The sequence below is a fragment of the Berghia stephanieae genome, chromosome 5, assembly GCF_034508935.2.
Source record: "Berghia stephanieae isolate SIO BIC M18660-M18661 chromosome 5, UCSD_Bste_1.3, whole genome shotgun sequence".
In the NCBI taxonomy this organism is placed as follows: domain Eukaryota; kingdom Metazoa; phylum Mollusca; class Gastropoda; order Nudibranchia; family Aeolidiidae; genus Berghia; species Berghia stephanieae.
This window is the reverse complement of record NC_088364.1, coordinates 74,476,573-74,494,528: the sequence shown is the minus strand read 5'-3', so window position 1 is coordinate 74,494,528 and position 17,956 is coordinate 74,476,573. Positions and strand designations below refer to the sequence as shown.

Below are 17,956 nucleotides of genomic sequence, written 5' to 3'. Positions count from 1 at the left end.
TCATTGATATTAAACTAGGACAGATGATTACACTAAAAACTATGAGAAAAGAATTGACTTCAAATATCTCTTAAAAACTACAGTGCAGGACAGTTGAAGAGAAGAAGTTCCAAAATACCACATCTTGTTACTTTTTCTGTATGGCTAGTACTGAGAATATTGTATTGAGATAAAACAAATTGATGTAAAACAATTATATTTCATGAAAAAAAACACACAATTTCAGTGAATAATTTTTGTTTTCATGTCATAAACTAAATTTTAAAACTTAAAAAAAAAATAATTTGCAACAGATATTTCTTCCAATATTGGTAATATTGTAATATTCTTGAAAATAAGGGAGACTCACAGGTTTTGAATGTTTGATTACATTTTGTCATTGGATCAGGGAATTGAGAAATCATTGGACCACTTAGCATTCATGAATTGAAATTACATCATATTAATATGCAAATTTATTAATGTTTCAAATGTTCTGTTGTTAAAAAGTGCACATTCTCCAAATTGTATAAAAGCGATTTTGTTTGAAAATAATTTTTACTTCTTTTAACATTTTGAATTCTCTTTTACTTTTAGAGCACGATCTGTAGAGTGCCAGCGAATATTCCAGGTCAAATCACCAGTCAATTGTGTGTGCTTGCATCCCAACCAGGTGAGTGTGTTATTTTATGATGTTGATGGCGAAGTCCACTCTGTCTATCTCATTGTGTAATAAATTTGAACAATATTTGGTAAAGCCATTTTCTGGTTCTCCCATAGTGGGCAGGGGGTGCATACTAATTCTTCTATCCCCTTATATCTGTTTTCCAACATGAGGGAAACAGTCAAATGCATAGTTATTGTTTTAGGAGATGGTATTTTTTTCCTTGTAAATCATCTCTCTGTTATGTATTATTATATTTGTTATTTTGAATGTATAATGTTAGCATTTGAGTGTATTCCTCTTTGTTGGATTTTCTGCTTGTGTCCGGATGAGACTTATAGGTGATCTCAAACTAAATACATTGGTGCTATGCTCTTGGAATCTACATCTGATCCCTATTTGTTCTCAGATCCCCTATGTCACTTTTTCTTGGGTGTGTTAATTGTAATTCTAGAACTTTTTACTGGCGCTGATATTATAACCTAAATGTGTCGCAAACGCCGTAAAACCCTTAAAAACAAACAAATAAACATTGTCTGGTTGAATTCCAAGGATAGAAATGGACTTTTTTTCTTCATTATTTTTGTTTTTATCAATGTATTCTTTGTGGTTTTGTAATCTTATCTTATTTCCACGGGAAGACTAAAAGTAATAGAAAAAAATTAAAAGAAATAAGAAGAGAGGAAATCTTAAGTAAAAATTCCATTGGGTCCTGACGTTGAGAAGAAATTATATGCACATTCATTCAAATTTTTTGAAAATCTTGTTTTGATTGATCAAAACCCATTGTTTTTATTTTTGAGTAGTTATGCTGATGATATAAGTTGTGTTTTTTAATTTAGTTTTATTTTATTTCTGGAGCGGGGGGGGGGGGGGGTATTTTTAATATTTTTTGTTTGTTGTTTTTAAGCATTGAAATTGAATGTTGACTATTTTAGTATCCTTTATCCCTAGGGTGAGTTGTTTGTTGGTGACCAAAGTGGTTCTATTCATGTATGGGATTTAAAAACTGATCAGAATGAACATTTGGTAAGTTTGTATTTTATTTTGCCCATTAAAAAAATATTATTATTCTTTTAAATGTTGGATTAACATTTTTGTTTTTAAGTCCTATTAATCAACCCATAGGCGTGGTTACATAAGCTATCTCCCTAACATTTATCACTGGTTTATCTGATATAATCAATTTTGGTAGATGTGTCAGAGATGATTTGTCAGAATTTATTTGTTAAACATTAATTTTTGCCAACTCCTTTCTCTTTATCCTTTAATAAACCTAGCATTACGTAAAGTTAAAGCATTAAGTAATGAATACGTGTGTTTCAACTTTATAAGCCCATTGTTATTAAAAGACATGACTTATTGATTATATCATTGTCCAATGTAAATAAAGCAGAGTTAAAAATCAATAATGTTTCAACAAAAATTATGATAGGTACCTTTTTTTGAATTATCAACCCTTTTTTTATAGTTTGTTACTTTTTATTGCATTAAATAAAGAATTATGTATGTATTTTTTTTTAAAATGCCATTGTACACTTCTCTGCTAACTTTCATTGATTTCTGCAAGACATTGTAACAGTTATCGCTCGTTTGATTATTTCACAATATTACTGACACTGGCTAGGTTGAAATGCAAAAGTGGTCGTGAGATTTTGAAATAACCGTACATTCTTTATTTTTAAAAATGGATGTAAGTTTTTTTGGTGTGTTTTTTAAAAATTTGCTGTACTTGTGTCCCTAGCCTGTCTAACAGTTATCTTTAACATTTTTGGAAGTCAGTGTCTTGAGGACCGTGTGATCTTCAGATTATAGTTTATTTGTGTCTACATTTATGTAACTTATTAATGCTTTTAATAATCTAGAAATTTGTGTTTTTGATATAATATACTGATGATAGGGTGAAGTGTTTTTGTTTTTGTTTCTGTTTTTGTTTTCTTTTTAGTTTTTGCTTGCTTTTATAGAAGACTGTATGTTTTCTTGCATACTTCAACATTACCACATCTGTGACCCGACATCTCAAAACTGTATTGTGTTGGGGGATGAATCGGGATCCTAAAAGTGAATGTAGAATTGAAATTATAAGAAATACCAACTTTCAAGTTTTGGCAATATTATATAAGAAATGTTATTAAATCTTTATCATAACGAATAAAAATAAACCCCAAGTTTCATATTTGTAGCTATTTTTTTCAATTCCCGTCACCGAGTTCATCCCAACGTAATACTGCTCTGAGACTTTGAGATGGTGGGTCACATTTGACTCCATTAAAGGTTGTCTTATATCCTTATTGTCTCATCCAACCTTAATGACAATGTTTAAAGTTTCTAAATGCTTTTATGATGATAATAATAATAATAATAATAATAATAATAATAATAATAATAATAATAATAATAATAATAATAATAATAATAATAATAATAATGTACTTTATTGATCCAAAAGGAAATTTTTGTACAGACGTATAAAATGCCGACAATGATACATACATAAACATAATATACGTAATTATAATGTGGTAAAGTAAAATTTGGTAATAAGTATATATAGTGTAATAATATTATAAGCTGTAAGAATAATTACATAGTATAAATTTCAAGGGACATCCAGATTATATAATTGTAAAGATATAGATATATCCTCCTTTTCAGAATCAAAAACCTTCCAATTGTTAATAAACATGAGACACATATTATTTGTTTCTCTGTCGATCTTTGCTTTCATGTTTTCAAGCAATAGGCGGTATTGTCTTCTTTTATCTTTTGCAAACCAAAATGTTCTCTCACTATTTCAGAGCATTTTTTTCCTCATAATTTTAATTACAATAAGAAAGCGGGATAATTTTTAGCTAGGCCTTTAAGACTGATCTTCCATTGTTGCCACATTGAATAATTACGTTCATCTTCCTTATCGCATAATTTTAGATTCATTTCTACATTTTATATGTCTGGTGTTTGTACATGTTGTCAGCGCATTGTCAAGTCATCTATCTTGTTTATTCTTGATTTTTACACCACATGATTTCAATACAAATCTATTCTTTTCTTTTCCATAAAATGTTCACTCTTTCATTTCCTATTTTTTGCATCATAATTGCATATAGAAGAAATTATGAAGATATATCTGAATAATAATATATTCGAAAGTTCTTTTATAGTAGAGAGAAATCCAACTTTTACATTCAATAGCCCTCAGTGCATGACATAATCAGTCGGAAGGTGAAAATTTTGGATTTTCATTTTTTTTCTTTTGCATTTTCTGAAGGAATCTGCTCCCCAGAGCATTTTAATCTTTATTTGAAGTAAATCGGTTGATTTTTCATAAAGTTATGGTCAGATGTATGGGAAAGGTAGCCAGTCCAGAAACTTTTCTCAAATTTCATACTTTTTCAACTTGACTAGCTGTAAAAAATATATAGAAGTGGAATAAAGCTTTGATATTTCTCGAAGATGTACAAAAAGGGGTTATTTAATCATTTGTGACAAGAACTCATTTTTGATAAAAATTGACCTTCTAACTAAACTTGGCGATATCTCAGTTCAAAGCTTTTCACCATCCGGCTGATTATGTCATTCACTGTAACAAATATCTTTCGCAACATATGTTCTCCTATTATTTATCTTGTTCGAACCGCAGACCAACCTTTTCCTCCAAAAAAAGCTGTGGCAGCAATTCAACTCAGCTTTTGATCTTTATTGAAGCCCTTCTCTTTTTAGTTTTACTTCTCTCAAGATAAACACGGTCACTAGAAAGTAAATTTGAATATAACAAGACATGAAGTGAGTAGGAAAGTGCTAGAAGACGTCAGAGAATAAATACTTCGCTGCAGCGATGGGGGCTCGAACCCGCAACCTAACTGCTCCACTCACTTTTCTGAATAGTAAATTTGAACCCTGCCGAAAAAGAGTTAAACTAGAGCTTTATACTATCTATCTATGTATATATATATATATATATATATATATATATATGGCACAATGGTTCATTTCAGGTACATTCCTTTCTCAACAAAAGTGTTGGCTCAATGAAAACAGATGTAAACACTGACTTGGTACTTTGTCACCATCATATTACTCGCTCCGATTATTATAACTAATATTTCTGTAATTCACTGTCCATCAAGTTTTGTTGTTGAATGATATAATGACACTCTTATAAAGCCCTCATATATAGTTTTGAATTATGATACATATTAGTGCATTTAGTGGGTCTTGACTTCAATGGCCTTAGACATTAAGCACTTATATATAAATTCCATTCACATACTCATCCACATTTTAGTGTCTAACTATAGAATAGTATATGATTTATTGGTTAGATGATGTTCTGTAAGTCAAGATTCTTTTTACATTTTATGAATTAAAATAAGAAACCTGGCATTGGTGGCCTTAATTATTTAAGTGAATTTTACAGGGTATGAAAAAAAATTTTGTTCTCTAAACGAATTTGTGTTAACTTTTTCATATTTTCAGGAAGCTATGTATAATTCACCTTAACAAATCTTAAACAAATGGTGGCCCATTAAAAATTGTTTTTCAATAGGATTTGACTTTGTATTTGTGTTAATGCAACAATATCTACACGTAAACTTTCACCAAAATGCACGTCGATGAATTTGTTTGTAGTTTTTCTTTGTAATGCACACATTATGTTACAAAATTTTTGATAAGTACATTATTTTCAAAGGAAATGCCAGATGCTTGCATGGTTGATGTGTATTTAGAATACATTTTGATGCCTGTGCATTTTACTGATATTGCCTTTCGTGATTGTTAGTTAATAACCAATGATCATTCTGAATGGTCAAATGGTTACCAGAAATTATGAGTATTTCACATTATATTATCGAAACTTGATGTTTTATCTTGGAAGAAAACGTGTGCACTAGATGCAGTCTTCTGGCCTCCCATCAAAGGCGTACAGTACAGGTCACCTTTGTTGTGCCTTTTATCCCACTAAACTGTTTTCCTGTTCCATGTTGCTTTCTGCCATTGTTCTGGATTGAGATTGCTCTATTTTTTCTTCTCATCCTGGCGGGGATCCATAGCTGAGAGGGAAGCAGTCAAATGCATAATACCTTTCCTCGAGAGATGATATTTTTTTCCCTTATAAATTATCTTTCTGTCATGTAGTTTTTAGTTTTGAATGTATTGTACTTTGTAAACATTTGAGTATATACTTTATAGTGGTATGTATAGGGGTATATATTTGCTTTTGCCTGGATGGGACTTTTAGGAGATATCAAAATAGGCACATTGATGGAATTGGCGTGGAATCCTTTGTCAGTATTTTTTTTTTTTTTTTTTTGGTGGTTTCAACTTCAGATCTACATCTTTTGCCCAATCATCTCCTTTTTACTGGTGCTGAAATGACCTACAAGTGTTGCTTGCATTGTAAATCCCCTAAAAACAAGAAAGAACAAAAACAAACAAATAAAGATTGTTCACAAAATTGCCGCAATCAAATACTAGATTTATTTTAAATATTTTGGGGTTTTTTTTTTTAGAGTTCTTTGCATGAAATGTTATGGCATTCTTTCCTGTTTAAGAAAAAAAAAAAAAAAAAAAAAGAGAGAGAGAGAGAGAGAGAGAGAGAGAGAGAGAGAGAGAGAGAGAGAGAGAGAGAGAGAGGGAGGGAGGGAGGGGAGGGAGGAGAGAGAGAGAGAGAGAGAGAGAGAGAGAGAGAGAGAGAGAGAGAGAGAGAGGGGAGGAGAGAGAGAGAGAGAGAGAGAGAGGAGAGAGAGAGAGAGAGAGAGAGAGAGAGAGAGAGAGAGAGAGAGAGAGAGAGAGAGAGAGAGAGAGAGAGAGAGATTTAAAAAAAAAAAGATTTGCCACTTTTTTTCTTTTTCTTTTTTTTTGTTTTGATAACATGAACAACGTTGTGTAAATAAGTTTGACATTATTTTACACCAATAAACATCTTTCTTTGGCTTCTCAGTAAGTTTATGGAAGAAAGACTTTACCGCTTGTGAAATTGTCTTCAACAGTTAGCAATGTTTGTTCTAAGGGTATTATTATAATATAAAAAAGATTGCCCAACAGGCAATTTACACTTTATGCAATGGGGAAATGTTCTATCCTTTGGTAGGAATTCCCCACCATTGAAAGATTTACTGACAACATTAATGGAATAAACAACCAAACACAATTCGGAATCCACTACATCTATCATGTATTGTATTGTAATGAACATCTGAAAAGGTTTGCGTGAAATAGTGCCAGAAAAACCCATCTCAATATGTCACTGTTGTAATGAACAAGAAGTTGAAAATTTAATTTTATTTCTGAATCATTACTTTTGATCATTTGAGTGAAATTAACTCAGCTTTTTGTTGATGGGATCGTAGGTCAAAAGGAAACTAGTCAGATTTTCCTACTCTGATCATTTTGACAACACCTTTTTTTTAATTTTTCCCTTCTGATTAAGTTGTCCTTCAGAGCAAAAAGACCCATGGAACCAGAGTTTATCCAGTTTCTATAGCGTGAAATGGACAAAAGTAATTGCTTGCCACCCTTGGATAGGACTTTAATAATAATAATAATAATAATAATGATAATAATAATAATAATAATAATAATAATAATAATAATAATAATAATAATAATAATAAATAAATAATATAATAACAATAAATCTTTATTGTCCTAAAAAAAGTGGCAATTTGTCATTTGGTTACACATTTATAACAGTACAATATTGACATAGAAACACTCACACAGATGCACACTAGTAACATAGTAGTCATCGAAATTTTAAAAAAAAAAAAAAATATCACAAAGTACTTTCCTTCTGATCTAACAGACCCAGCTACCCAATCACTGCTGGGTGTATAGGGGGTCAGAACAGAAAAAAATCTTGACTTCACTCGGGATCAATCTCGACCCCTTTGCATGTGAAGCGAGTGCTTTACCAAGTGCGCTCTTGGGAGCCCCTGCTTCATTTTCAGACTGATTTAATCTGATTTATTGTTCTTGTTTATCTTTCTGTCCAGATTCCTGAACCAGATGCTGCTATTACATCTATTAGTATTGACCCTATGGGAACCATGATGGCCGCTGTCAACAACAAAGTAAGGCTTTAACTCACTCAACCCTAACACCGACTATATCCGTAGTTTACCCCGGGTTACTTTTACCCAATGCCTATTAATTTATTACATTTTTCTGAGAGAAATTATAGGCGTAGTATCAAGGCTAATGTTTTTAATTTTTGCATGTTAATGGTAGTTGAATAAAACTATCCATGTACATTCTCATTTTTAATACATTTTTTTCTAATTTTGAAAAGTAGGAAAAATCTCTAGGATTGAGTGAGTTAAAAGTCATGAATCATTCATTTCAAAACTATGACAATCTTGATCTCAGAGGCTGACCTCGTCACTCTTTATATGTATAATATTATAGAAACCCATTTTGTTTCTCCGTTCATACATTTTTTCACTTTTTTCTGTTTTCTTATTTTTGCAATATTTACATTTTTTTTTTGGTTTAACTGATTAATAGTGTTGTTGTTTTTGGAGACATGGAAGATGGGGGGGGGGGGGGGGGGGGGGGGGGGGGGAGAGAGGAGGAGGAGGATTAACAAAGACCTTTGCGGGTCAACTCTTGACGATGCTTGTCGTATCCAAGACGGGCAAAAATTATTAATGTCTTGAACATTCGAAACCGTTGTAATATTGGGCTTTAATTGTTTTCCTATATTTTATCAGAAATACATAATAAAATGAAATTGATTGTAAGCTCATGTTCATTTGATCTGTTTTTGTGATTAAATTGAAGCTTACAATCAATTTCACATTATTATTTATTTCTTTGAGCTTCGAGCAGCAAAATTTAAATTATATTTTATCAGGGTAACTGTTACATCTGGACTCTGAGCGGAGGACGAGGTAATGAACCCACTCATTTCCATCCCAAGAAGAAGTTTGAGGCCCATCCTAAATACATTCTCAAGTGTCTGTTTAGTCCAGACTCCACGTAAGTCTTATGTCACAAGTCTTTGGTGGTTTTTTAGTGCTGGAACCAATTTGTATATGAGTTTGTTGTTATTGTTATAAAAATACAATGCCTTTTGTATCGCGATAATTAACAAATATTTTCTTTATTAGATTAATAAAGGTTAACCCATTATGATAATTATTATTATTTTTTTTTTTTTTCGAAAGTGGGTGGGGAGGGGGGGGGGGGGGGGATTCCATACTATGACTGATCCCTGTAAAAGTCTCCCAGGTCTACAGGATCAACCAAGAAATACTGGGTAGCTGCAAATAGACTACGGTCAAAACATACAAGAACAGCTGCTAACATGCCCAAATGGGGGCTCCAAGAATCACCAACATGCCCAAAGTGCAACCAAGCAACACAAGATGCAAACCACCTCGTATGAGATTGCCCAGAGACAAAACTGGAAGGGGGATTTGAAACCATCAACAAATGTGATGATGACTTCAGAACCTGGATTGATACCTTGAACATAGAAGTGTAGCCGAACGATACTACTACTATCAATATCAATTTCTTAATTTAACTTTTGAGAAGTAAATAATTGTCCACTTTCATGTATTTTGTCATCAAATTATGTGATTTATTGGCGAAAGCCTAAGATTGAATAAACTTTGTATCCGTCTATCAAGCATAGACTTGACTTACTGACTTAAAACTTCACAGCTTCAGTCTCTTCTCTTAGTCTTGCGGTGAAGATTCTCCATTTCTCTTTGTTTTGTGCCATTTGTATGATGTTTGATAGCTGTGCCAGTCATGTTGATTTGCAGAATTCTCGTTATAAAGTTAATACTGAATGACACATCTCAATATGGATATGTTTTTATTTGTAATCATTATAAATATTTCTTGTTTGAAATTGGTTTGTGAGTGTTATTTTATATCCTTCCTCTTTTTTACTTTTCAAACAGTTTTGATAAGATTTTATAATAAGGTTGCTTCTTGTTCAGTTTGTCAAAGGCCTTTTTCTTAAGTGATGATCCAAAAAGTAGTTGTCCTCAGGCACATTTCTCTACTTTTGTTTTTCCAAACCATTAAAATTTCAATTCGGTTAAGATACATTTCCCAAAAAGCCTACAGAATGTCTCACTAGACATTCAAATACATTCAAATTGTACTTTTACCATCCCCTAGGATAGTAGATTAAAGTCCTATCATAGAGTTATTAATAATAATAGTAATAACAATAATAATAATTATAATAATAATAATAATAATAATAATAATAATAATAATAATAATAATAATAATAATTGTTATCTATTTGATACTGTTCTGTACCACAAATTGTTAAAGTTCTTTAAACCTTATATATAACATTTAAAAAATGTCTTATTCTTAAAAAAATATTTTCTCAGACTTTTAGCCACAACTTCAGCAGATGGAACTTGCCGTATATTCCGTACAGCTGACCTTTCCCTGACCATGGAGCTGAAGGACAAATCTCAGAGATGGGTGTGGGACTGTGCATTCAGTGGAGACTCTCAATACATTATCACAGGTAAGTTGGGTTGTTTTTTTTCAGCTCATTTTATTATGCAGCAGTTAATCCTCTTCGGGCCTTGAGGCACATAGGGCATCCACCAGACATCTCCATTTTTTTGCGGTTGGCTGCTTTTGTGGTGGCTGTATATTCCAGGACAGGCCTGCTTCCTTTAATTCTTTCTCCATAGTCCTTCGCCAGGTTTCTTTGGGTCTTCCCCACTTTCTCTTCCCATCTGCTGTCCAGTACAAGGCTGTCTTGGGAAGTGACCCTTTTCTGTAATAATACTGAAGTCTTTGTGTAGATTTAAAAAAAATCATTCTGGAAAAAGAATAGGAATTTTTAAAGGACAGAAAAAGGGTTTTGCATTTCTGTTTGTTTTTTGTTTGTTTCTTTTTTTAAAAAAACAGATTAGATCGTGTCAAGGAAAAGGTAACCATCAATACTTTCTCTCAATCCAAAAGCGCTGAATGGGGAATCCTTTTCTATCTTCTTTCTTCATCATCATTTTGTATTATTATGATTGAAAATGATGTGTCTGGTAAAGTTGTCCTGATCAAGTCATGGGGACTTCTTGATTTGATCCAAGTTCCCTAATTTTACATAATTTATTTCATTGGGTGAATTTGAATTACTTTGTACCGTCATACGGGGTGACTTTGTCTTAAGGGATGACTTTGCCTCTATAGATTTGGACATACAGATTGTATCTAGTATTTTGACAGTTATTTCTTTTGATTAAAACAAGGGAGATAAATGCAACAAGCATGAGAATACTCAAAATGCTCCAAATCGGCAGAGGCAAATTCACCCCTTGAGGCAAAGAAACCCCATCTGACGATATTACTTATATTTATTAACCATGTTTTTTTTTTTTTTTGTTGTTGTTTTTTCCCCAGCATCATCAGATAACAATGCCAGACTGTGGAGTGTGACATCGGGTGAAATCAAACGGGAGTACAGTGGCCATGAGAAAGCTGTCGTTTGCTTGGCTTTCCGAGACGAGGTGCTCACTTAATGTGTGCCATGCATTCCTAGTCCAATAGAATATATATAAATGTATGTAGTAGTGATAAAAAGACCAATTACCAGAGCATGGTATCGCTAAATAAAGGATTTTATTTCGTCAGAATCATGGGTGCCAGTTTTCCAGTTCATGCCGGAATTCCGGTTTCGCAATATCTCGAAGTCAAATACCTCTGGTTTCAGTGTTTTGAGTAAAATAACCTAATAGCATCGGTAAAAATTCGAAAACGTGATTCAGCCACCTTTTCAGTGTATGGAGGTAGATTGGTGAAACCGGAACTCTCTTTGGTCAAGGCCTCGGCCTGTATGGTATCAAAACGGTGATGAAATAAGAGTAAAGTTTATGCCGCATTTTCAGTAGGAACATTTTAAGGTTTGGCAAAGTGTCGAGATTTTAGTTTCAAGTTTCAGCACTTCTTCCTGCTGGCACCCATGGTCAGAATTCTAAAAGACAGCAAGTTTGCACGATGGAAGTTCACTACAATAATGATGATATAGGGTTTTTTGACCTCCCTTGGTGGGAGTTCACTCTTGATATATCCTCTCTCCCCTTGTATCGGTTTTTCTTTTTGAGGTTACTTTCTGTCCTTGATTTGAATTGAAATTACCTAGTTTTGTCCTACCCCTGGCCAGAGTTCTTAGCTGAGAGGGAGACAGTCAAATGTATTTTATTTAATTTGAGAGATGATATCTATTTTTCTCATCTTTTAATTCTTCTTTCTGTTGTATGCTGTTCTAGTTTTTTTGTTTTTGTTTTGAATATTATTGTTTTTTAAGCCTTTGTGTGCATATCCCTTTACGTGGGATTTTGTGCTCGTGTCTGGATGGGAAATTTAGATGATCTCAATATTAACTCACTCAATCCTAGAGATATTTGCTACTTTTCAAAATTGGGGGAAAAAATGTATTAAAAATGAACATGTACATAGACAGATATTTTTATTCAACTATCAGTAACATGCAAAAATTAAAAACATAAGCTTTGATACTACGCCTATAATTTGACTCGGAAAAATGTAATAAATAGGCATGGGGTAAAAGTAACCCCCGGGTATACTACGGATATAGTCGGTGTTAGGGTTGAGTGAGTTAATTATGGATGGGGTCTCTTGATCACCCATGATGGTTGGGGAGATTGCTGTGACATACACATGGGTGCAAGAGTGCCGGCCGATTGGATTACCGAAAAAAACGTCGCCGGCTTTTTGCGATTTGAATAGGACTGTGATAGGACACTTTTTAAAAATTTTTAAGTTTATTTTTGTATATTTTAAAATTGTGCAACTTGTGACAAGAAACTTAACAAATTACTGCATTACAACCTTTGGATTAAACATACAACAATTGTGGACTACTATTATGAAGACTAGATGAGATGCTGAGAACAAGACTTCAAATGACGAGGAAAGTCCGTGAATCTTGCAGGCTTTTTCAGATTATATGTCTGGTCATAAGTAGACTTGCAGGCTTTTTGAGGTCCAGTTGCTTGCACCCATGCATACAGCATTGTCATTCCATCTTTTTTCTTTCTTCAATATCAAATGTTAATTTTGGTATATTATAGATGCTGTTAAATTGAGTTAATGCATAGTTTTTATATTAACGTGTGTATATGTATGTATGTATGTATGTATGTATGTATGTATGTATGTATGTATGTGTGTGTGTGAGGGTGTCATAAGTGTGTGCATGTGTTGTGATTGAGAGAGTGTGTGCGCGCGTGTGTTTGTGCTTTTATGTGAGTGCCGGTATATGGTTTATATGTTTGTAAAATTGCATTTTTTTTACAATTCATTGATGACCACTAAAATAATGCAATCATAATAAAGCTTTATTATAAATCAGTTGTAGTTGTACGTTTATTTGCTATGCCTCATAGTGCTGGATGAAACGGTTTTTTTCTTCAGAGACAATGCTGTTAACAGCCAGGTTACTCATTTTACACCTGAGTATGGTGAGAGAATGTGACTAAAGAGCCTTTTCCAAGGACTCAACTATGCGCTGAGCGAGGCTCGGACCCAGGCCGTTCCGATCCGAAAGCGAGTGTCATATCACAAGACCACATAGCTGCACATAATATCGTTAAGAGACTATGGGTCACTTGTGACGACTACATTCTTTTAGTGATTGTCAGCTTGACAGCATTCGTTTCCACATCTTTACTCTTATACATTAGAACGTCACTGTCTTTCCTTGTTGTTCCTAAGCCGGTTAGGAACCATTTTATACAGAACAAATCGCCTGTTAGGCATCCCTTTTTTTTAGTTTCAAAGTTTATTCAATCTTAGGCTTTCGCCAATAAATCAACAATTTGATGGCAACATACATGAAAGTGGAAAAAAATGGTAAATGGAACCAAAAAATAAACTGATACAACTAATAACCACAAAAAATACAACTTTGAAACTTTTTTTTTTAGTAGCACTCTTGCAATATCAGTTACTTTCTATAGACAATCACTCATTCAAACCTGAGCCAAGGGGGGGGGGGGGGGGGGGGGGAGCTATTTATAAAGTGCCTTATTACCAAAAGATAGTGGGCAGGGAGGTACATGCTGTGTCTTCTATGCCCCTATACTATATACCCATTTTCCAATTGTTTCCTGTCGTTGTCTTGGAGTGAGATTACTTAGTTTTTCTCTGACCTGGCCGGAGTCCTTGGCTGGGAGGTTAACAGTCGAATGTATAGTTATAGTTTTGGGAGATATTTGTTTCCTTGTAAATCATCTCTCTCTTATGCATTGTTATTAAAAAAAAACAACACATATTTGTAAACATTTGAATGTACGTATTCCTCTTAGCGGGGACCTTTGCTCGTGTCTGGATGAGACTTTTAGGTGATCCCAAACTTAAGTACTTTGATGGTGTGCTCTTGGAATCTACATGTTTCCTATTTGAACCAATTCCCCTTTTTCTTACCTTTTCTTTGGTGTTGTAATTGTATTTCTAGAAATTTGTACTGTCCCATTTTCTTCCTTTTTATTGGCGCTGATATGACCTTAATTAATGTGTTGCAAGCGCTGTAAAACCCTTAAAAAAAAAAAAAAGGCAACACACGACTGAGACATCATCGACGTCACAAAATAATAATGCAAGAGGTCACATATCAATTGGATTCAATAGTCTGATGTCACGTTGCCCAGCAACGGCGGCCATCGTGGTTCCGAATCATCTCTCTCTCTCTCTCTCTCTCTCTCTCTCTCTCTCTCTCTCTCTCTCTCTCTCTCTCTCTCTCTCATTATTATTTTTTTTTTTTTTAAACGGTACATTGCCAATAGGATTCAATAGTCTGATGTCACGTCCGCCCAGCAACGAGCAGTTTGGTTCTAAACAAAGAAAATCGGTCCTTTTTATTCTTCATGCTGGCTAGAACTTTTCATAATATGCCTTGTGATCAGAATGTGTAAAAGTCAAAACATGATCAGACATAATGTTTTTTTCCCCTCTGGATACGCTTTTATGCTCGTCGGAGAAATATTTCATAACGGCGTCCGCCTTTGTTCCGATAGTTTAGAGTCAGTTACTAAGTTACCATGCGTCATTACGAGGGAAGTGACGTTACGACTGTTGAAGCGTATTAACATACAAATTTAACCTCATCAACCATCTCAACGTCCAGACCGACATTCCACCACCTACCTGCGTTTATCGTTTAATAAAAAATATTTTAATAGCTCGCAACCCAGATAAAAAAACAAACAAACTCAGATTTATTGATGCCTCAAAGACATGAAAAATCTTGAAAAAAAAAACATTTTCATTAAAAAAAATTCTTTATTTCTATTTTCCTCTCTTTTCCCCTTCCTTCCTTCCTTTTAACAAAAATAAATAAATTCGTTCATTAGAAATTTTTAACCCCCCCCCCCCCAAAAAAAATAAAAAAAAATTAAAAAAAACATTACTGATTACTGATGGCACCCCGTGTTTAACGAAAGCTCTAATTAACAACAAAAAACATTACTGATTACTGATGGCACCCCGTGTTTAACGAAAGCTCTAATTAACAAAAAAAAAACAAACATTACTGATTAATGATGGCACCCCGTGTTTAACGAAAGCTCTAATTAACAAATAAAACAAAACATTACTGATTACTGATGGCACCCCGTGTTTAACGAAAGCTCTGATTAACAAAAAAGAATCAAACAAATTAATGAATACGTAAATAAAAATAATGTTTATAACCATCGTTTTCTGGTGATTTAGTTGCATCAGTATCAGCGGTGCACAGTATGTATTTATAATCGAATTTTCAAATGTTTGGGGAAAATCATGAGTGTTTTGAAGAAAACAGGGTGATTATGGATTTTTAGGAATTGAAACTATCACAACTCGTGAAACGCAGGCGATTGAAATTTGATTTTAATAACTCACAACTATTAGGAAATGAAGCCTGGGCTACAATTCCGGCTGTTGAGCTGTGACCAAATATCTCGGAGATTGGTTTTCCTGTGACCGGAAGACACAAATCGCCCATATTGGATGTCATGACATGTCTGTTTTCTATAGGAATGAGTAAAAGTAGCAGTGTGAACTCGGGTAACTTTCGCAACTAGTGGCATAATGCCAGTGATGAAAGCGTCCTCGTTTTCAATGACAGGGAAATATGGAATACTTGATACCAATTTATGCAAAGCAGATCTCGTCATGACGTAGGAATGACCGTACACATAGGCTGGGAAATATTTTAGTGGATACATGTCCCTGGAAACAGCCCACTGTCCATTTCGGATTACCAAAGGATGCGGGAAAACGTGTTTGTATCCAAGAATCATTGGTTCTGTATAGGCCACTTGATCCAGAAGTAGCAAAAGTAATGGGATGTTTAACATTGTGTCAACGTCTACTTTGGCTATGTATTTTGCTTGGGGACATATTCTGGCACACCAAAGTAATGAGGATGCGACTTTCAGAGACAAGTTTCTGTAGGAGTCGTACATGTGAACGGTTACAATGTCTCCAAACAAATCTGATTCTTTCATCAAAACCATTTTCTCCATCGGAGTGAGACCGATTTCTCCAAAGAAGAACACCAGTTTTGTAGAAGATGTTGCCTCGGCTGTATTGGTTTGGTAATTGAAATCATTGTTAAAGGAGTCGTCGTATATTCCAAATGCCCATGTCTCGCGTATAGCTTGTCGGGACACAATATCCGTGACAACAGATGGAATAATTATCAGAAGTGTCACTTCTTTCCTTTCACCACCATTGTCTTGGCATAAGGACCTCGCAGATATTTTATAGTCCACGGGTAACTGGGTGACGATATTCTTCCTCAACGTGAAATAATTTATATTATAATATCTACTGGGACGATGGCTTTTGCTTTTCTCGTCTTTGAAAATTTGAAATAATGGACATGTGAGATTAAATAAAGTCACTTGACGTTTTAATGATGTTAGATTTTTATAATCTTTGATGTTCGGGGTCGTTTTCTCCACCTCCACAGTTAACTTTGTCTTACAGGAGAAGATGGACGAAACAAAGAGACAACAACCAATGGCGATGGTGCACGTAAACCAAAGAACAAGAAGTGGTGGTCTCCCTTTACGAATGGTTAAAGCTTTTGTCGTGGTTCTAACCTTTCGACACTGGCAGAGTAGAGCCTTTCTCATTGTTATAACTCGAGGATTATTGGCTACGTCCAAAGTCTAACAGTTTCATGTTGAGATGGAAAAAAAAAATAGTGCATCGTCGCATTGGGGTACCGTATTTATTTTCTCTTGTAACCTCCAATAAATCATCCATCCTTGTATATGCATTCCGGCAGGCACATCTTTAAACTATTCAAAACAACACAGACACCAGTAAGCATACCATCACTCCTGCATACCATACATGTTTTGTCTGCCATCTCCTGTATAATATATCGATCATATTAATTTTATATACAGATGAAGCATCACTCTTCGGCAACAGAAGACTTCCCTACACCTCCAGCCCTCTAGGAGAAAAAAAAGTTAAGAGAACATCGTTCTCAGCTCACATTCGCGTCAGGTTATTTTCAATGTGATATGAAAGAACACAAAACATGTTTTTTCCCCGCAAATGAAACCATTCTGAATTGCAGAAGAATCCTGTGATTAGATATATACTAAATTGACTTACAGGTTAAAAGTTGGTGTTCCATGAACAACAACAACAACAAAGGCCTGAAATCCAAAAAAAAAAGCTATAAAATTGTGATCAGTTGTAAATAAGTACACGGAGGCTAAAAGCAACAATCAGATTTCATTAAAACGTCCTCCAAACAAAATATGTCCCGGGGAAAACAAGAACAAACCACTATTGAATGCTTACAAATTAATGTCTGTCCACTCCGTACAAACACGGTAAAGAAAGGATCATGACAGTGGCAATAATTTGAGTGATGGTCCCAGTCAATCCAGCGCGAACCAGCATTAAAAATGCATCGCTAATACCTTCCCTAATACGAGACTTAGTAGAATTGTAAGTACCCGACACTCATCTGTGACACTCATCATTGATTAAGTGAGGCATTCTACAACGACAGTAGTACTACCAAACGTTGTTACGCTATAATTGCTGCAACTCACTCAACCCGAACACCGACTATACGCGTAGTTTACCCGGGTTACTTATACCCCATGCCTATTTATTACATTTTTCTTTGATAAATTATAGGCGTAGTATCAAAGATAAAGTTTTTAGTTTTTACATGTTAATGGTAGTTGAAAAAAAACAAACAATCTATGTACATGCTCATTTTAAATACATTTTTTTCCAATTTTGAAAAGTAGCAAAAATCTCTAGGATTGAGTGAGTTAAGGTACAACGTAA

The 17,956-nt window shown here is 34.2% G+C and overlaps 2 protein-coding genes across 2 annotated transcripts in view; one reads left to right on the top strand and one right to left on the bottom strand.

Moving 5' to 3' along the window:
• LOC144973595 (target of rapamycin complex subunit lst8-like) overlaps nucleotides 1–13,000 on the top strand; it is a 19,642-nt gene extending 6,642 nt beyond the window's left edge. The window contains exons 4-9 of the mRNA XM_078916235.1: nucleotides 577–652; nucleotides 1,598–1,672; nucleotides 7,639–7,716; nucleotides 8,499–8,623; nucleotides 10,006–10,148; nucleotides 11,030–13,000. Of these exons, the coding sequence (XP_078772361.1) occupies nucleotides 577–652; nucleotides 1,598–1,672; nucleotides 7,639–7,716; nucleotides 8,499–8,623; nucleotides 10,006–10,148; nucleotides 11,030–11,148 (616 nt within the window). The 3' untranslated portion in view covers nucleotides 11,149–13,000. The remainder of the gene's footprint in view (nucleotides 1–576; nucleotides 653–1,597; nucleotides 1,673–7,638; nucleotides 7,717–8,498; nucleotides 8,624–10,005; nucleotides 10,149–11,029) is intronic.
• Nucleotides 13,001–14,768: 1,768 nt separating this feature from the next.
• LOC144974219 (UDP-GalNAc:beta-1,3-N-acetylgalactosaminyltransferase 1-like) lies at nucleotides 14,769–17,462 on the bottom strand. The gene has a single exon (XM_078917134.1). It carries the CDS (start codon nucleotides 16,768–16,770, stop codon nucleotides 15,535–15,537), a length of 1,236 nt encoding a protein of 411 aa, XP_078773260.1. The 5' UTR covers nucleotides 16,771–17,462; the 3' UTR covers nucleotides 14,769–15,534.
• Between the last annotated feature and the right edge of the window lie 494 nt (nucleotides 17,463–17,956).

Bases quoted from the DNA above. Each gene is read 5' to 3' on its own strand.
- LOC144974219 (XM_078917134.1), bottom strand. From the start codon at position 16,770: ATGAGAAAGGCTCTACTCTGCCAGTGTCGAAAGGTTAGAACCACGACA.